Here is a 21,581-nt window from a genome sequence, read left to right as displayed (position 1 = left end):
ACCAGGGTCCCACTGTTTTCTGCCAATTCTGAGCTGATGGCACTGCTGGATATCTTCTGATTGCAAAGGGAAGTAAGCATGATGTGTCTTTCATCTGCTGCAGTAAGTTTCCTTGGCCGACCACTGCGTCTACGGTCCTCAACGTTGCCCGTTTCTTTGTGCTTCTTCAAAAGAGCTTGGACAGCACATCTGGAAACCCCTGTCTGCCTTGAAATTTCTGCCTGGGAGAGACCTTGCTGATGCAGTATAACTACCTTGTGTCTTGTTGCTGTGCTCAGTCTTGCCATGGTGTATGACTTTTGACAGTAAACTGTCTTCAGCAACCTCACCTTGTTAGCTGAGTTTGGCTGTTCCTCACCCAGTTTTATTCCTCCTACACAGCTGTTTCTGTTTCAGTTAATGATTGTGTTTCAACCTACATATTGAATTGATGATCATTAGCACCTGTTTGGTATAATTGTTTAATCATACACCTGACTATATGCCTACAAAATCCCTGACTTTGTGCAAGTGTACCTAGAAGAATTGATGCTGTTTTGAAGGCAAAGGATGGTCACACCAAATATGGATTTGATTTTTATTTTTTTTCTGTTCGCTCACTTTGCATTTAGTTAATTGATAAATATAATCTATTAACATGTCTATTTTTGAAAGCATTCTTTATTTACAGCATTTTTTCACACCTGCCTAAAACTTTTGCACAGTACTGTATATATATATATATATATATATATATATATATATATATATATATATATATATATATATATATATATATATATATATATCCACAAGAAGTAATAACATTATTTTATTTATTTATTTATTTATTTTAAGACACAGTGTTGCTTGTTTTAATAAGACGTTAGGAAATGGATTTTTAAAACCTGGATTAACGCATCTTTAAAGGGGATAGTGTTGCTAATCAAATAAGAGTTAGGAAAACAGGTCCTACAGCCTTGCTTGGCCCTCCCTTAGAGAGGGGGCAGCGGTAATGTTGTCAGTGATAATAAGGAGTAAGAAAACTAATCTGATTACTGGTGGCGCTCCTTTAAAAGTGGATCAACTGGTTTGTTTGTTGTCAGTGCTAATGTAGGGATTTAGATTTTAAAGCATAAGGTTTTTTAGAACATAAGAAGAACATAAGAAAGTTTACAAACGAGAGGAGGCCATTCGGCCCATCTTGCTCGTTTGGTTGTTAGTAGCTTATTGATCCCAGAATCTCATCAAGCAGCTTCTTGAAGGATCCCAGGGTGTCAGCTTCAACAACATTACTGGGGAGTTGGTTCCAGACCCTCACAATTCTCTGTGTAAAAAAATGCCTCCTATTTTCTGTTCTGAATGCCCCTTTATCTAATCTCCATTTCCCTGGTCCTTGTTTCTTTTTTCAGGTAGAAGATGTCCCCTGGGGTCGACATTGTCAATACCTTTTAGAATTTTGAATGCTTGAATCAGATCACCGCGTAGTCTTCTTTGTTCAAGACTGAATAGATTCAATTATTTTAGCCTGTCTGCATACGACATGCCTTTTAAACCCAGGATAATTCTGGTTGCTCTTCTTTGCACTCTTTCTAGAGCAACAATATCCTTTTTGTAACGAGGTGACCAGAACTGAACACAATATTCTAGGTGAGGTTTTACTAATGCATTGTAAAGTTTTAACATTACTTCCCTTGATTTAAAATCAACACTTCTCACAATATATCCGAGCATCTCGTTGGCCTTTTTTTATAGCTTCCCCACACTGTCTAGATGAAGACATTTCTGAGTCAACATAAACTCCTAGGTCTTTTTCATAGATTCCTTCTTCAATTTCAGTATCTCCCATATGATATTTATAATGCACATTTTATTGCCTGCGTGCAGTACCTTACACTTTTCTCTATTAAATGTCATTTGCCATGTGTCTGTCCAGTTTTTATAACACTCCTTTAAAGCGGACTGGTGTTGCTAGTGTTAATAAACACTTCAACGTGTTTTACCTCTGATAAACATATCAATAAGGGCTTGAATTCCCCTTACAGCTGTTCTTTTCCTGCCTCGGTGCTGATAAGCAACTAACACGGTTGTTTAGTTTAGTTTATGGTCTTCCTGGTTTTAGTTAAAAAAAATGGCGTTCCCGAGCAGGGATGTTGTATTTTCAAGAAAACCGAATTTGACGTTAATTCCAAACGCGGACAGAACATATCGACTCCTGGAGCCGCAGAGAAAGAGAGGTAAGCGGGGTTTGAGCTCAGAGTACAGAAACACGGGGAGAAAGTGGGAAGCCTTTTACAAATACTGAATCGAAACAGGACTCGACTTTATTACTGACATTATAACACAGCATTTCATTACTCATAATACTGCAGTTTTCCAATGCTTTCCTGATGGTTATACAATTAATTAATTGACCAAGTTTGCCATGTTTTTTAATTTGCTTTATCAGACCTCTCTGTGCTTTACAATGCTTCCCTATGCTTTACCACACCTCTCTGTGCTTTACAATGCTTCCCTATGCTTTACCAGACCTCTCTGTGCTTTACAATGCTTCCCTATGCTTTACCAGACCTCTCTGTGCTTTACAATGCTTCCCTATGCTTTACCACACTTCTCTGTGCTTTACAATGCTTCCCTATGCTTTACCATACCTCTCTGTGCTTTACAATGCTTCCCTATGCTTTACCACACCTCTCTGTGCTTTACAATGCTTCCCTATGCTTTACCATACCTCTCTGTGCTTTACAATGCTTCCCTATGCTTTACCATACCTCTCTGTGCTTTACAATGCTTCTCTATGCTTTACCACACCTCTGCTTGCCTGTGCTTTCCCCTGTGCTTTATCGAACTTTGATGTGCTTTAACTCCAGGGAACTTTGAAAAGGTCTACGTTTCATAGAAACAAAGTCTACTCGATAAACACACACACCAAGAGAAAGGGGTCTATTAATTAATACCGTTCCGTTTTCGCTGTGCTTTTTTTTTTTTTTTGTTAAGAAGGAGAAAGACGCGAAGTAAAAACAAAAAGAAAGTGAAACGTAGTTCGGTTTTATTGTGCTTCAGACAAACAAGAGAAATGACCAAAGAAGAGTTTGCAGAAGTGCATGCTTACTACAGACACACAGTCAAAACTCAGCACGGTGGAGGTGACGGGCGAAACCCAAGGTGGTTTCGCACGACTGAACAAGCACCGGCCGTCCTGAACTGCGGAAGATATGGCTGCGTATTGGTGAATGCACCTGGAGTGATAGCGATTGGGGATTGGAGGTTTATGGTGCGCATTGTAGGGTATACATGCATATGCTTTCGCTTTTGATTTTGGTTCGGTTTCAGTTTGAAACGTCTTAAATATACAGCTAGAATTACAAGAGGGCGTATAGAATGTGTAACATAGGACGGTATTGTATTGAAATAGGTACTATTTTTTTTTTTGTTTGTTTGTTTATTTAGCAGACGCCTTTATCCAAGGCGACTTACAGAGATTAGGGTGTGTGAACTATGCATCAGCTGCAGAGTCACTTACAACTACGTCTCACCCGAAAGACTGAGCACAAGGAGGTTAAGTGACTTGCTCAGGGTCACACAGTGAGTCAGTGGCTGAGGTGGGATTTGAACCGGGGACCTCCTGGTTACAAGCCCTTTTCTTTAACCACTGGACCATACAGCCTCCTCCGTACTATAGTTAGAACGTAAGACAGTTAGAAAGTTATATCAGTAAAATGCCCTCGGATTTGAGTAAGTTGTTTTTCAGTTATCAGTAGACGGCAATGCAATTAGAATACTCCCCTGACTGTGTGACTCCCCCCTGCACACCACACAGCCGTGCCTTTACCAGGGGAGACCCTCGGGGACCCCTGCGCTCCCCTGACTGTGTGACTCCCCCTGCACACCACACAGCCGTGCCTTTACCAGAGGAGACCCTCGGGGACCCCTGCGCTCCCCTGACTGTGTGACTCCCCCCTGCACACCACACAGCCGTGCCTTTACCAGGGGAGACCCTCGGGGACCCCTGCGCTCCCCTGACTGTGTGACTCCCCCCTGCACACCACGTGGCCGTGCCTTTACCAGGGGAGACCCTCGGGGACCCCTGCGCTCCCCTGACTGTGTGACTCCCCCCTGCACACCACGCGGCAGTTCCTTTACCAGGGGAGACCCTCGGGGACCCCTGCGCTCCCCTGACTGTGTGACTCCCCCTGCACACCACGCGGCCGTGCCTTTACCAGGGGAGACCCTCGGGGACCCCTGCGCTCCCCTGACTGTGTGACTCCCCCCTGCACACCACGCGGCTGTGCCTTTACCAGGGGAGACCCTCTGGGACCCCTGCGCTCCCCTGACTGTGTGTCTCCCCCTGCGCACCACGCGGCCGTGCCTTTACCAGGGGAGACCCTCGGGGACCCCTGCGCTCCCCTGACTGTGTGACTCCCCCCTGCACACCACGCGGCCGTGCCTTTACCAGGGGAGACCCTCGGGGACCCCTGCGCTCCCCTGACTGTGTGACTCCCCCCTGCACACCACGCGGCCGTGCCTTTACCAGGGGAGACCCTCGGGGATCCTGCACCAGCACTAGTTCACGTTTGTTCTTGCTTGTCTCCTAGGAAACGCCCAGTTCCCTCTCGCTTCCTGTGGCCACAGTGTCAACCCTGCTGATGTCACTGAATCTGTCAAAAGCCTCCTGGACCAGGTAGACATCTGGGGTGTGAATCACCTGTTTTATTGCATCTTTTCTTTCTGTGTGAATATGCTATACAACTGAACATTTGGGTTACGTACACCACCCGCCACTAGGGGGGTGAACTATGCATCATCAACAACTGCAATTGACCTAGACTTCCAATAGGACCTCGTTTGTTTTACGTCTCATCCGAAGGACGGAGCACAAGGAGGTTAGGTGACTTGCTCACACACAGGGATTCAGTGGCTGAGCTGGGATATGAACCTCCTGGGTTCAAGCCCCTTTCTTTAACCACTGGACCTCTTATGTTTTTTTTCTGCAGAAGAGTCTCGAGTTTCGTTGCCCGGTCTGTGGTAAGGAGTGGTCCTGGAGAGAGACCCGGAAGCTGACCCAGCTTCCAGAACCAGAACTCTGTGCCCTGGAGGAGAGGGTCAATCTGATCGCACAGGACCGGCCAGAACTCTACAAGAAGGTACCTGACAGTCTGGGTTTAAAACCCATTCACTTCCATTTACCACTGTCACTGACCCCCTGAGAGGAGAGCTCACCCAGGTTTTACCACTGTCACTGACCCCCTGAGAGGAGAGCTCCCCCAGGCTTTACCACTGTCACTGACCCCCTGAGAGGAGAGCTCCCCCAGGCTTTACCACTGTCACTGACCCCCTGAGAGGAGAGTTCACCCAGGCTTTACCACTGTCACTGACCCCCTGAGAGGAGAGCTCACCCAGGTTTTACCACTGTCACTGACCCCCTGAGAGGAGAGTTCCCCCAGGCTTTACCACTGTCACTGACCCCCTGAGAGGAGAGCTCACCCAGGTTTTACCACTGTCACTGACCCCCTGAGAGGAGAGCTCCCCCAGGCTTTACCACTGTCACTGACCCCCTGAGAGGAGAGTTCCCCCAGGCTTTACCACTGTCACTGACCCTCTGAGAGGAGAGCTCACCCAGGCTTTACCACTGTCACTGACCCCCTGAGAGGAGCGCTCACCCAGGCTTTACCACTGTCACTGACCCCCTGAGAGGAGAGCTCCCCCAGGCTTTACCACTGTCACTGACCCCCTGAGAGGAGAGCTCCCCCAGGCTTTACCACTGTCACTGACCCCCTGAGAGGAGCGCTCACCCAGGCTTTACCACTGTCACTGACCCTCTGAGAGGAGAGCTCACCCAGGCTTTACCACTGTCACTGACCCCCTGAGAGGAGAGCTCACCCAGGCTTTACCACTGTCACTGACCCTCTGAGAGGAGAGCTCACCATTCTTGAAAAATCAATTTCCTTACTTTTTATTTGTTAAAATTCCCATTTTTAAGACTGTGAAATGCCGTTGACCGCCTATTGACATGAACCTCTCTCTCTCTCTCTCTCTCTCTCTCTCTCTCTCTCTCTCTCTCTCTCTCTCTCTCTCTCTCTCTCTCTCTCTCTCTCTCTCCCTGCCCAGTGCCCAGCCTGCAGCCTCCTCCTGCAGCACCCTGGTGATGATGACGCCTCTGTGGCTCTGTGCGTCGCCTGCCCTGGGTGTTCCCGCAGCCGAGGGAAGCCCTGTCTCTTGTGCTGGGCCTGCCTCAGCCCCTGGCAGGGGGGAGAAGAGGCTGGAGAAGGGGCCGGCTGCACTAACAAAGCCTGCGGTCTGATCTCAGCCCTGCTTTCCTGCAGCATTGTCACAGACCCTGCTAGCAGGGTGCTGGGGTGCCCTCTGATTCGAGCCTGTCCTAAGTGCCACCAGCTCACCATGCACACAGGGGGGTGTAAGTACGTGTGCTGCCAGGGCTGTAGGCACAGGTTCTGTTTCATCTGCCTGGAGAGAAGCAAGAACTGCAAGAGAACTGGGCCTGGCCTTTACTGGGCGTTGCAGTGCTCCAAGCCCAGAGCAGAGAGACAGAGGCTGGACTGTTAAAGAGGTCCATTCTGTTAATCCCAGGGAGCACAGGAGAGAGAAATGGGGAAAGAACTCAATCTACTGAGACTGGAACAAAGACAAATTAAGGAGGATCTTAAAATAAGTTGACAAACCCTGACCAATACGTGAAGCGCAGATACCAGGATCAGAGGACGCAGCTGGAAAGTGGAGACGTAGGACAGAGGGAAGGAGACGCTTCTTCACACAGAGAGCTGGTGAGGGGATGGAATGGGTTACCCAGCCATGCTGTTGATGCTGAATCTCTGGGATCCTTCATTCATGATATTTGGTTTCTAATTCTTATTTTGATTAAATTGATCATCACATCCTTATTTTAAACAGTTCATCATGAGTCACAGCCATATCTACTAAAGACCCAAGTTTGTTCTGCAAGGGTTTTTTAAAATACTGGATAGAACAAAAATGAGGTTTTGTAATAAAACTTCTAGATTCACTTCGTGTTTATTTTTTTAAAGCCTGTGTAAATGCAGAGAGGGATACAGTTATATTGTTGCTGGTGCTAAGATGAGTGAAGGAATGGATCATTAAGGGGGGGGGGGTAGTATTAACGTCACTATAGGTAAGAGAATGGACCCTAAAGATCAGGCTGTGATTTCTCTGCCTGATTTTTATAAATGATGTACATTTTGTCACTCCTTTAAAAAAGGATATTAATTAAGTATATTAATTTATTTTTTTTATTTTTTTTTGATCTGTAAAAACGCTATATAAGAAATAAAGGGCAGCAGTGTGGAGTAGTGGTTAGAGCTCTGGACTCTTGACCGGAGGGTCGTGGGTTCAATCCCAGGTGGGGGGGCACTGCTGCTGTGCCCTTGAGCAAGGTACTTTACCTAGATTGCTCCAGTAAAAACCCAGCTGTATAAATGGGGAATTGTATGTAAAAATAATGTGTAAAAAATAATGTAATTGTATGTAAAAAATAATGTGATATCTTGTAACAATTGCAAGTCGCCCTGGATAAGGGCGTCTGCTAATAAATTAATAATAATAATAATTGCAAGCTGTAATTACAGACTCAAACTGATCCATGCATGACAGGATACCGAGTCATTTCCTAAACATGTTATGTGTCCGAGAAGTCATTCTGCGGTCCTGTCATGAGTTTGCAGGACTGTATCGCTGCATCGGTAGTAATTCATATTCTCGCTTACAAGTTCGAGCACGATAAAAACCATTCTGATTGGTTGTTGCGGCTGGGTTTCTACGCAAACGACCAATCAAAATGCCTGATACATGAGAAGGGTTCAGGTATATGAGAAGATACTGTCTTATCACAGCCCGGCAAAGCTCTCCCTTCTCTGTCTCTCTCCTCCAGTCGACCAGGTGAGACGCAAACATTGGATTGCATTCTAGTTTTCTAAAAGTGACAGGTGGTGTTTTGTTTTTTTTTAAATAGGAGTTAATTACAGATTCAAAGAAATGCTGGTTGTGTTCTAATACTTTTGTTTTTTTAGGGTAATTTTTTTAATCATTTAGAAGCACCTATTTGTTTCTGTGTGTTTTGTCCCTTGTACGGATAATTCTTAAAGATATGTAAATATATATATTATTATTAATATTTATTTCTTAGCAGACACCCTTATCCAGGGCGACTTACAATTGTTACAAGATATCACATTATTTTTACATACAATTACATTATTTTTTTTTTTACATACAATTCCCCATTTATACAGTTGGGTTTTTACTGGAGCAATCTAGATAAAGTACTTTGCTCAAGGGTACAGCAGCAGTGTCCCCCACTGGGGATTGAACCCACAACCCTCCAGTCAAGAGTCCAGAGCCCTAACCACTACTCCACACTGCTGCCCTATTGGCAATATAAAGTTGTATATTTTTGGTACATACATTATATATATTAATGTGTTGCAATACACTCTAATACATCTTGAAATATGCAGCTTATTTCTGTTGTAATGTATAAATATATTGACTAAATATATAGTTTTTGACATGTTAAAATAGATTTGGAAATATAATATATCAATATAATTTGGAAACAATGTGTCATTATATAGATATATTCATACATACTTACTTAATTATAACATGTAATATATTAAAAGACACTACACCCTGGCTGAATACCTGACCAGGGTGAAAAACAGTAAACAGAGACAGACCTTAACAAAGTACAGGCTCAGTGAGCACAGCCTGGCCATGGAGAAGCAGCAACTGGCTGTGGTTGAGACGGAAAGATTCTGGCTGGGGATCTCAAGCACAATAGAAAGAAAGAAACGCTGATGTACGGGTAAGTAAGCTGGGCTGAGTTGAGTGGGGGACGGAGGGGGCTGATGCTGGGATGCCAGAATCACCGTCGAGCCCTCTTGAGGTGTCGTGGGCTAGTCTACGAAACACTGGAAGGTGCTCACTTGAAGACCCCAGAGATGTACCCTACTTAGCTCAATCCAGACGGTTGTCATGCTGATGCACTCGGGAGACCGCACTGTGGTTGATCCCCGGAGCCAGCATCGCAGCCGTTGTGTGTGCTGATGCGCCAGGGAGGCAAAATAAGCTGATCCCTGGAGCCAGCATTACACTTCAGCCATTAACACCAGACAGAAGGATATCTACATCATCATATGGAAGGAAGCATAAATGGATGGAGACACATGGATCACATTAGTTTACTGTAAAGCTACGTCTTAGTTGGTGCTTATCTTGGCGAGAGCCGAGTTCAAATCAGCATGAAGTTTTAACATCTACTCTTGTGTAATGGAAATCATGAAGGCACTAGAGCCCAAACGCTGGTCTGCTTGACTCAGTCTCTTCTAGTTTCAATAACACTGATGAAGGCACTAGAGCCCAAACGCTGGTCTGCTTGACTCGGTCTCTTCTGGTTTCAATAACACTGATGAAGGCACTAGAGCCCAAATGCTGGTCTGCTTGACTCGGTCTCTTCTAGTTTCAATAACACTGATGAAGGCACTAGAGCCCAAATGCTGGTCTGTTTGAATCAGTCTCTTCTAGTTTCAATAACACTGATGAAGGCACTGGAGCCCAAACGCTGGTCTGCTTGACTCAGTCTCTTCTAGTTTCAATAACACTGATGAAGGCACTAGAGCCCAAACGCTGGTCTGCTTGACTCGGTCTCTTCTGGTTTCAATAACACACTCTCTCTCTCTCTCTCTCTCATGTCTGCTGGTGCTGTTAAACACATCTGATATTTTGCACATTATTATTATTATTATTATTAATGACATGTTCATCGAGTCACTGACTCACAATCAACATCCATTAACCTTCACCCTGCCCAGCTGCTCTCTCAGTGGGTGTGAGCACTCTCCCCACAAGACTAATCTAATAGACACACACTGCTCTTATAACTTATTAGGAACGGCTTAGTGAGCTCATGAATAGCTGTAACCTGGATACTGAACGTCCACGGATCACTGCAGTCGTTCTATTGGAGCGGATGGTCTATTATAGTTCAGGGTTTGGAGGTTAAGTTTTTAGCCATTGTTAAAGACATGCATGTCAGATTCAAAGGTCTGCTGTATTCTGTATACAGCAGGATGTGTGCAGAGTCAGCTTATTTATTCCAAGTCTTTTTCATGCACACGCACACACACGGTGCACACATGCAGACTCATCCACATTAATATGAGAGAGCATTCAAAACATCCATGCTAATGAAGGGCTCCTCATGTTGGATAGCTAGACATGCACAGACAGACAGTTATATACAACGATAGACAGACAGTACATAGACAGACAGACAGACAGAGAGCACTGTTATTTTGTAATATATAAATGTCCAATATTTTGACATTTGCTGCATTAACTTTGGCAGTACTTGTTTGTGGCAATAAAGACCATTTGAATTTGAGACTTGGAATTTCATTTCAATGCATTATTTTATTACGAAAATGCACACATACGATTTATAAAATGTCCTAGATGTGTAATTGTCTCTGTCTTGACTGTCCAAGGAAGTGTCTGAAATCAGGGCTTGCAAACAGAGACTGCTGTAACTTAGTGTAGTACCAGGTGTTTTAAAATGAAAATACAAGTTATGGAATAATTGTATTAGTTACAAAAACTTTTTGGTTTTTGCCATGTTACTCAGGGTGTAGATCTGAAGGTTGTGTATTAGATTATCTGTGATTTGTAATAAAACTGCACCACTCAGGTTCGTTGCCCCTTTAAAAACACTGATCCAGGACACAGAAATTGAGTTTTCCAGCACTGACGCGCTCATTTTTCTTTAATAAAAAACCGAACACAAAAACAAAACAAAGAAAACAAACACCTAGCTCCTTCGGAGTGCTTACTACACGGTATGCTGGTCCCTGACTAGCTTGCAGGACGGCTAAGCCGTTTACCTGGCATATGTAACACCCTTGCTGTTTGGAGGCTGTGTGGTCCAGTGGTTAAAGAAAAGGGCTTGTAACCAGGAGGTCCCCGGTTCAAATCCCACCTCAGCCACTGACTCATTGTGTGACCCTGAGCAAGTCACTTCACCTCCTTGTGCTCCGTCTTTCGGGTGAGACGTAGTTGTAAGTGACTCTGCAGCTGATGCACAGTTCACACACCCTAGTCTCTGTAAGTCGCCTTGGATAAAGGTGTCTGCTAAATAAACTAATAATGTTACATATATAGTTGATTTGGATGTTTACTTGAATGGCATTCTGCTGTGAGTTTCTTCCCAATGCTTAAAACTACTCTTTATTATTATTATTTATTTCTTAGCAGACGCCCTTATCCAGGGCGACTTACAATCGTAAGCAAATACATTTTAAGTGTTACAATACAAGTAATACAATAAGAGCAAGAAATACAATAACTTTTGTTCAAGCAAAGTACAAGTGTGACAAACCACAATTCAATAATACAGCAGATAATAGTGATAGTTACATCAGGATATGATTAAATAGTGATAGTTACATCAGGATATGATTAAATACAAAGTACTACAGGTTAAACACTTGGCAGATTACAGTATTCTGAAATACAGGATTAAATGCAGTAAAATAGGGGGCAGATAAGAGCAAAATAAAGCACATTTACATGAAGGGTGATAGTGTCCCAGGATACAAACAGAGGAGTTCTACAGGTGCTCTTTGAAGAGGTGAGTCTTAAGGAGGCGCCGGAATGTGGTCAGGGACTGGGCAGTCCTGACATCTGTAGGAAGGTCATTCCACCACTGCGGAGCAAGGGTGGAGAAGGAGCGGGCTCTGGAGGCAGGGGAGCGTAGCGGAGGTAGAGCTAGTCTTCTAGTGCAGGCGGAGCGGAGAGGTCGAGTGGGGGTGTAGGGAGAGATGAGGGTCTGGAGGTAGCTGGGTGCAGTCTGGTCAAGGCATCTGTAGGCTAGTACAAGAGTCTTGAACTGGATGCGAGCGGTGATCGGGAGCCAGTGGAGCGAGCGGAGTAGTGGAGTAACGTGGGCGAAGCGAGGCAGAGAGAACACCAGGCGGGCAGCAGAGTTCTGGATGAGCTGGAGCGGACGGGTGGCGGACGCAGGGAGGCCAGCCAGGACTCTTCCGATAACCGGGTCTCTTCTTTACACTTCTTTAAGTTTCGCTCTCGGGATGTACTGCCAGGAGGTGGGCGAATGATCCAGATCCTCCTGGACCCCCATGGAGTGCAGTGCAATGGCACTCAGGAGTGGTGTCGACTCTTCCTGTGGAATGGAGACCCCTTGTATCGTGGTCGTTATCACACCCGGGCTTACTTCCTCCGTACACTGCGAGATTAATCCATCGATGTTCAGAGGCATTCTGGACAGCCCATCAGCATCTGCATTGGCTCTACGCGGACGATACTTGATCTCGAAATTAAAGTCTGCAAGCTCTGCAACCCACCTCTGTCCAGTAGCATTCAGTTTCGCTGTCGTCAGGATATATGCGAGTGGGTTGTTGTCTGTATAGACCGTGAAGGATGGTGCACGGAACAAATAATCACGAAAGCGCTCACATATTGCCCACTTCAATGCCAAGCACTCAAGTTTCCCTGAATGCAGATGGTAATTCTTCTCCGGTGGTGTGAGTGTCCTTGACCCATACGCTACAACCTTCAATTTTCCTTCTTGTCGCTGGTATAGTACAGCCCCGAGCCCTTCCTGTGAGGCATCACAGTGTAGCACGAACGGCTGATTGAAGTCCGGATATACCAACATGGGCGGGTTGGAAAGGAGATCCACTAACTGTTCCAACACCTGCTGGTGTGTACTTGTCCATGTGATGGGAGCCCAGCTTGGCAACTGCCCCTGCTTCCCCATTTCCCTCTCTTTCTTTTTCTTATCCTTAAGCTTTTGTGTCTCTGTCCACTGTTTTCCTGCGTGGGGTAATGAAAGCAGGTCATACAAAGGCTTTGCAAGCCTTGTGAGCATCACTGAAAAAGCATCCCTCATCATGTTAACGGTGCCATCAATCAGTGTTGCTCCCTCTAACGTTCTTGGCCCCTTTACAATCTCTTCGATGACATTGAACCCAATGATCGGTTCCTCTGCTACGTTGGGATCACTAGAAACCAGCACTGGGATGTGCAAGCGCTGACTTTGGTTCAATTTGCCATTCAGTTGAAACTCCACCTCAACCCAACCCACAAATGGTATCTCAGTCTGATTGGCTGCCATCCCAATGAGTGTGCCAGGCCCCAGCAGCTCTTCGACTGGCCTAACTGCAGTCTGGGGTAAAATGCTGGCTTCTCCACTCTTCACTGATTATACTGTCCCGGGCACCCGTATCCCACAACACTAATGTCAGCACCTTGTCCAGTGTGCAGAGCACCAGGCATCTCCTCCCAATCATCTTAACCAACCGGGCATCCTGCTTTGGGGTGAGGTAGCTGGTTTTGCCTAACTCTGGGTTTCTGCCCTTAGGGTTATCCTTGCTGGCCACCTTCACCTCTGGCCCACTGATGGCACTGCAGAGCACCGGCTGGCTCTGGGTGTGTTGTCTCTAACCAGTTCTAGTCATATCCGGCTGATGTTGGGACAATGCCTGTGGGGTTGCTGCTGGTCCCATCACAGCGACCGCTCCCCGTTTCCCCGAACCTGGCGGTGAGCACGGCATCCCCGGGATACATGTACCTCTTGACCGCACCTGAAACAATGGTTGCACTGCTCTCCTGGCTCAGCTTCCTGGCACGCTCTGCACCCCCTTTGCAGTGGTCTTCTTAATGGCAGGGCCGGTGTCGCTCTCTCTGATACTTTGTCTGTGTCCCCTGCTCCTAACTTCACACTCATAGCCTTAACCCTTTGCGGTCCTATGGCGGACCTGGTCCGACGTTGCAATTATTCCTATCCGGTCCAATGTCGGACCCTGTCCGACATCATCAAAAAGACGCAAAAAACAGGTTTCTAGTCGTTTTTTCTCCGGAAAAAGCCAAGAAAACCATTCAATGGCCGAGTGGGAGCGACAGGAGCCGAGACAAGCCAGGGGGAAAAAAAGGGCGTATCTCATGAATAGTCATACTTGCCCCTGGCATCAGATAACGGGAGCCATAAGGAAACAAGCTGGCTGCTATTGCATCAGCGCTCAGAGAATATCACGGACATTTGCAGAGCTTTTTTGAGATGTTATAGTTATAAAATAATGACTTGGATCGCATTATTGAGGCATTATATTGGTGATAAAAGGAGTGATCAGGAGATGATTGATCGGTATGTATGACTATTATTATCATTTATTTCTTAGCATATGTGAAAGCTATAGCTTTAGGTTGGGGCGGGGCTGGAGATGCCCCTATATACGATATATAGAGATATGATATATTATTATTATTATTATTATTATTATTTATTTCTTAGCAGACGCCCTTATCCAGGGCGACTTACAATCGTAAGCAAATACATTTCAAGTGTTACAATACAAGTAATACAATAAGAGCAAGAAATACAATAACTTTTGTTCAAGCAAAGTACAAGTGTGACAAACCACAATTCAATAATACAGCAGATAATAGTGATAGTTACATCAGGATATGATTAAATAGTGATAGTTACATCAGGATGTGATTAAATACAAAGTACTACAGGTTAAACACTTGGCAGATTACAGTATTCTGAAGTACAGGATTTAATGCAGTAAAATAGGGGGCAGATAAGAGCAAAATAAAGCACATTTAAATGAAGGGTGATAGTGTCCCAGGATACAAACAGAGGAGTTCTACAGGTATTGTTTGAAGAGGTGAGTCTTAAGGAGGCGCCGGAATGTGGTCAGGGACTGGGCAGTCCTGACCGTGTTTACACCCCACTAGGCCCTGTTACTGTTTATATTTATTAATTCCATTTCCCATATGAAATTACATTACCTAACAAAACGAAATTGCTAAACAAACTACATATTACTGATATTGGGACATTTTGGATAAATATATTGATAACATAGATAATAATATTTTATTCACTCTTAATACTCTTATTCACTAAGCTACACTGCACTATCAGGTCTAATATACTAACCCAACCTCCAGTGTACCTGCTGCTGCTCCCTAGTGGCTGGAGGCCGTCATAACTACCTTATATTATTAGATACGAGTTTCAGGTTACTTTCATCCACAGGACTACTCACTATAATAAGACAAGCAAAAATACTTTATGGGGGTGTCTATTCTAAGGTCCCTACACATACACAAAAACAAACAGTTTTTCCATTGACTGCTTGGACACAGAACACACTACCTGGCTCCTTCTACACAGCAGCCTTGAGCCAACTGACTGCACTCTTTAAATACCCTGCACCTGGTTCTAATTTAACAATAACTAGCAGGTGCTGGGGGATAATTAATAATAAAACAATTAACAAAACTAATTAAACAATAAAGCAAAACAACAATTAACAAATGAAACAATTAAACAAACAAATGTGCCTACGCACATGTTTTCCTGCAGGGAGGATTTAACCCCCTCCCTGCTGTTTTACAGATTATATATATATATATATATATATATATATATATATATATATATATATATATATATATATATATATATATATATATATGCATGTGTGTAATTTGATATACAAAGGTAAACCAGAACACAATAACAGGCTTCTGAGGTATTGAAATACAGGGATTTTACAGGGATCATCGTTGATTACGTGTTCCTGTAATCTGATTACATTTTTCAGTAATCTGTAACTGCAACGATTACTTTTTACGGATTACATTGTGTGTGAAAAAAATAATTGTTACTTCAAGGACTAAGAAAGGACTGCGGCTAACACATAAAACCACAAAGCACTTGAGCAGCGCGAGTGAAGCCTCCCGCGTCACGCGAACGCGCTTTTCAGATCATCTCGCTAGAGGAGGGAGCGAGTGGGTTTCGATAGCCGGGTCTTCAGAGAATATAAACTGAAACCAATAGCTCTGTAAAATGTGAGCCATAGAAGTAACTATTTGTAACTGTAACGCATTTAAAAAAAAAATCTAAATAATAAGTTTACAATAACGAGTTACAATTTTGTAACTTGTAACTATAATGAATTAGCTTGGCCTGTCTTTCTACATCTATGCCACAATAATGCCACATCACTGGATCCTCAGCTGCTGCGCTATCCTTGCACTATTGCACTGCTAATCTGTCACTGTAGATATAACTCGCTGTGATCCTAACTCGCTGCATCCTAGTTCATATTGTATTCTAGCAGTATTATTATTTGCACTGACTGTAAACTACACTGTATTTCAATACAAAGCTTGCATTGCAACCCTGTGCTGCCCTGTAACACCTGTGGATAAAGGCATCTGCCAAATAAATACATCAATTCTAACAGTAATGAATCTAACAACATCAGGTCCTCAAGCGCAGTGTCTCTGGTTCAGTCCTCGCTCTCAGGGGGAGCTTCCCATCATGCCGTGCAGCTCCTGAGCCTGGTATCCCAGCAGGCTTTGCAGGTCGCACACGAAGCGGTAGACGTATTGCTTGCCCGCAGTCTTGTGAATGATGTTCTTGTCGTAATAATACCGCAGCCCACGGCTCAGCTTCTCGTAGTTCATCTTGGGCTTTTTCTTCCTGAGTCCCCACAACCGGGCCACCTGAGGACATTAGAATCAACGCCATCATTCGTATTATGAATTAGCCATTTAGCAAACGCTTTTATCCAAAGCGACTTGCAGAGTCTAGGGCAGGGCTAGATAACTTTGGTTCTTCCAATCCATTCCACTGCAGGACTTTGTTTCAACCAGACCCTTGGTTATTGTTGGGGGTCAATTAAATAATTAAAGGTCTGGTTGGCACAAAGTCCTGCAGTGGAATGGATTGGAAGAGCCAAGCTTGCCTACCCCTGGTCTAGGGGGTGAACTATGAGTCACTTCCAATAGGAGCTCGTTTGTTTTACGTCTCATCCGAAGGACGGAGCACAAGGAGGTTCAGTGACTCGCTCAGGGTCACACACACACACAGGGAGTCAGTGGCTGAGCTGGGATTTGAACCTCCTGGTATCGAGCCCTTTTCCTTAACCACTAGCTCACCAGACCACGGCTCCCTTTTAAAGGAATGCTAACCCAGGCTTTACAGTCTGATACTTATTAGCTAACATTATCACTGGTCCCACTTTAAATTAATTCTGACCAGAGCTTTAAATCCATATTCTTCTCTCTTATTAGAACTTTCCATCTCTCTCTCTCTCTCTCTCTCTCTCTCTCTCTCTCTCTCTCTCTCTCTCTCTCTCTCTCTCTCTCTCTCTGAAGATTAAAGTTATCAGATAACTACGTTTCCCACAATTCTACTCACCTCATGCGGGTCGGTCAGTTTGAACTCCCAGCCATCCCCAGTCCAGCTGATGAATGATTGACAGGTCCGGTCTGTCAGGAGCTCCAATAGGAACTGCCACAGCATGATGTGGCCGCTTCCTGCGGAGAAAGGGGGTGGGCCATCATGTTTAGACCAATGTGGGTCAGTTGAACTGCTCAGGTAATGGAATCAATTAGCCTGTGTTACATAGATCTAGTATATATATATATATATATATATACAGACGTGCTCAAATTTGTTGGTACCTCTCCACAAAAAACGAAGAATGCACAATTTTCTCTGAAATAACTTGAAACTGACAAAAGTAATTGGCATCCACCATTGTTTATTCCATATTTAATAGAAATCAGACTTTGCTTTTGATTTTTTATTCAACATAATATTGTAAATAATAAAACAAATGAAAATGGCATGGACAAAAATGATGGGACCGCTAACCTAATATCTTGTTGCAGAACCTTTAGATGGAATCACTTCAATCAAACGTTTTCTGTAGCTCTCAATGAGACTTCTGCACCTGTTAACAGGTAGTCTGGCCCACTCTTCCTGAGCAAACTGCTCCAGCTGTCTCAGGTTTGATGGGTGCCTTCTCCAGACTGCAAGTTTCAGCTCTTTCCATAGATGTTCGATAGGACATGTGTTTTGGGTCATTATCCTGTTGGAGGACCCATGACCTGCGACTGAGACAGAGCTTTCTGACACAGGGCAGTACATTTCGCTCCAGAATGCCTTGATAGTCTTGAGATTTCATTGTGCCCTGCACAGATTCAAGGCACCCTGTGCCAGGCGCAGCAAAGCAGCCCCAAAACATAACCGAGCCTCCTCCATGTTTCACTGTAGGTATGGTGTTCTTTTCTTTGAAAGCTTCATTTTTTCGTCTGTGAACATAGAGCTGATGTGACTTGCCAAAAAGCTCCAGTTTTGACTCATCTGTCCAAAGGACATTCTCCCAGAAGGAATGTGGCTTGTCAATCTGCATTTTAGCAAATTCCAGTCTGGCTTTTTTATGTTTTTCTTTCAAAAGTGGAGTTCTCCTGGGTCTTCTTCCATGGAGCCCACTTTTGCTCAAAAAGCGACGGATGGTGCGATCAGAAACTGACGTACCTTCACCTTGGAGTTCAGCTTGTATCTCTTTGGCAGTTAGCCTTGGTTCTTTTTCTACCATTCGCACTATCCTTCTGTTCACTCTGGGGTCGATTTTCCTCTTGCAGCCGCGCCCAGGGAGGTTGGCTACAGTTCCATGGACCTTAAACTTCTTAATAATATTTGCAACTGTTGTCACAGGAACATCAAGCTGCTTGGAGATGGTCTTGTAGCCTTTACCTTTACCATGCTTGTCTATTATTTTCTTTCTGATCTCCTCAGACAACTCTCTCCTTTGCTTTCTCTGGTCCATGTTCAGTGTGGTGCACACAATGATACCAAACAGCACAGTGACTACTTTTCTCCATTTAAATAGGCTGAATGACTGATTACAAGATTGGAGACATGTGTGATACTAATTAAAGAAACTAATTAGTTTGAAATATCACTGCAATCCAATTATTTCTTATCTTTTCTAAGGGGTACCAACAAATGTGTCCAGGCCATTTTAGAATATATTTGTAGAATAAGCAATAATTCATCTCTTTTCACAGCTTCTTTGCTATTCTATGACATACCAAAGGCATGCAAGTATACATGATAAAATAGCTTTTAATTTCATCACTTTTCAGGAGGAATGAAGCATTATTTCAATGAGCTGTAAGGGTACCAACAAATTTGAGCACGTCTGTATATATATATATATATATGGTAATGATTACTGATATATATATATATATATATCAGTAAGTATTGGACTGATGTCTTACCAATATAGCTTGCCAGTATTGCTGCTGGAATTACTGGACTCCCAGCAGCAGGGAGATCACTCCTGTCTTCCACAAATTCTTTGAATGTTCCGTGGGGGTGGGGCAAGAACACTGGCCCCCTGTGTGGCCCTTCCCCCTGTCGAACACTGTCCTCTAGCGGTTGGCCAAACGAAGATAGGGGCGGGAACAGCTCTGTGATGTCATAGCCCATTGAGCCAGCCTCCAAGGCACAGCCTATTGAAAAAAAAGACAGGGTTAGGGTTAGGGTTAGGGGGTGCCACACTGAACTGACCAGAGTATAATGGGGGTCAATGGGACTCTGATAATATAACATATCAGTGTTGGGCAGTAACATACAACACATTTTCTCAGTAACTTGTAATAGACTTGTGGTTTATGAATCCACGCTATTGTAATCAATGCAGAGGATATTTGTGAACTCCTGATAAAGTCAACCCTCACTTACTGTCATTGTTTTTGCAATTTATATTTAGTTTGCTTCCAGTTACCAGTTTTTTTAACAGTCAGTTTTTTTAACAGACAGTTAGGGCAGCAGTGTGGAGTAGTGGTTAGGGCTCTGGACTCTTGACCGGAGGGTTGTGGGTTCAATCCCAGGTGGGGGACATTGCTGCTGTACCCTTGAGCAAGGTACTTTACCTAGATTGCTCCAGTAAAAACCCAACTGTATAAATGGGGAATTGTATGTAAAAAATAATGTGATATCTTGTAATAATTGTAAATAGCCCTGGATAAGGGTGTCTGCTAAGAAATGAATACTAATAACGGTCCCCTTATTTTTATATGCTGTTTGTGTTGCTTTGACTGTGAGTTCAGGAGCTGCTCTTCAGTTCTAGTTGCCTGCTATAGATATATGGGACACAGGCTAGATCATCTTTAATGCAGACCAAAGTAAATCCTGAACTGCAAAGCAATTGATCAAAATGACTTTAGAAAAAATGTCCTAAAAGTTTTTTGAATAAAGCCTTCGTCTGAACTTGAATGTTTTTGAAGGTTTATAAAAATTAAAAATAACTTAATAAATATTATGTTTATGCAATAATTCTGCTATTAGAGAGAATTACTTACCCGTGTCACCTGATTGTGTGAAGGTGGCACTCACTTCCTGTACTTCCTGTTTGACCTGGAAGTACTCTGGGGGGGCATTGTCAAGGGGCAGGAGCGAGTGGGATTCTGGGTAACCCCAACTGACTGGGCACTGAGCATCCTCAGAACTATAACCTGAAAACAAGACATTTTACATTCATGCTGTGAGCGTCATAATACTACAACTCCCAATGCAGAGCAGTTTCAGCCAGTCCACATTTTACACTAAGTGAACCCAATAGAAGCTTTTCTATTTGTTCTGCCTAATCATTTTTTTCCCTAATTTAGCCTGTTCAATTATGTTCTCTCACCGAACTTCCCACAACAGCTGAGGAGAACTGAAGGTCAATCGCCTCTTTACACTCAGGAGCTCCACAGCGGATATGAGCTACTGCCCCCTGGAGGGCAAAGGCCAGCCCTGCAGATGTTAAGTGCACCAGGTGCCTGTAGTGTGCTGTAGCGCAGTGAGGAGAAGCTGTCCCTGTTGATTTTGCTTCCCTAACCCAGCGCCACAGCCAATGATCCCTGTGGAATCCCCAGCAAAGATCGACACAGACAGGAACCTGCGCTCCCCTGACTGTGTGACTCCCCCCTGCACACCACGCGGCCGTGCATTTACCAGGGGAGACCCTCGGGGACCCCTGCGCTCCCCTGACTGTGTGACTCCCCCCTGCACACCACGCGGCCGTGCCTTTACCAGGGGAGACCCTCGGAGACCCTCGGGGACCCCTACGCTCCCTTGGCTGTATGACTGAGGGAAATCAAAATGTTGAAACCTCATTTGAAGTATTTGATTTTTAATTTGAATTGAAAGACAGAGATCACTTACTGACATTGACTGGCTGAGAGACAGAGTGGGTCGACAGGGAGGGCTGATGAAGAGTTTCAAACGTAGATGTGTTATGATCCACGTCACACTCTGAAGAAAACAAACATTCAGACACAGTGTTAAAGTAATGGGCGATAACCAAATAATTGTGACAATCTTCTCCATTTTGAACTTCCATTCACTATATAGGTTTCTACAAGAACAATTCTTTTGGAAGAAGTTAACTCTAACAAACACAAACCAGGACCAAAGGACCTAATTATGATATTGATGCTGAATCACAGGGATCCTTTAAGACTCGACTTTAACCAGCTACTAGCAACTGAGCATTGATGGGCTGAATGGCCTCTTCTATTCTATTAAAAAGGAGCCCTAAGCCTAGTACATCTAAGGATTATGGGGATTGTAGTCCTTATAACCAGGGTCATAATGTAACTCATAGGAGCTTGAGCTCATAAAGAACTACATTTCCCACCTCTCATCGTGGTCTCCAGGTGTTCCCACATGCTCTCTCTTACAGTGCAGT

At 44.2% G+C, this 21,581-nt stretch overlaps 1 protein-coding gene across 1 annotated transcript; it reads left to right on the top strand.

The window, feature by feature from the left end:
* The first annotated feature begins 2,064 nt into the window (after positions 1 to 2,064).
* Positions 2,065 to 8,149, top strand: LOC117404430 (E3 ubiquitin-protein ligase RNF217-like). The gene is made up of 4 exons (XM_034007262.3): positions 2,065 to 2,216; positions 4,575 to 4,660; positions 4,974 to 5,123; positions 6,088 to 8,149. The coding sequence occupies exons 1-4, from the start codon at positions 2,111 to 2,113 to the stop codon at positions 6,541 to 6,543; spliced, it is 798 nt and encodes a 265-aa protein (XP_033863153.3). The 5' UTR covers positions 2,065 to 2,110; the 3' UTR covers positions 6,544 to 8,149.
* The last annotated feature ends 13,432 nt before the right edge of the window (positions 8,150 to 21,581 follow it).

Source organism: Acipenser ruthenus, chromosome 50 (assembly GCF_902713425.1).
Source record: "Acipenser ruthenus chromosome 50, fAciRut3.2 maternal haplotype, whole genome shotgun sequence".
Lineage (NCBI taxonomy): Eukaryota > Metazoa > Chordata > Actinopteri > Acipenseriformes > Acipenseridae > Acipenser > Acipenser ruthenus.
Note: the sequence above shows the minus strand (reverse complement) of the source record. Positions and strands in the feature narration are given on the sequence as shown.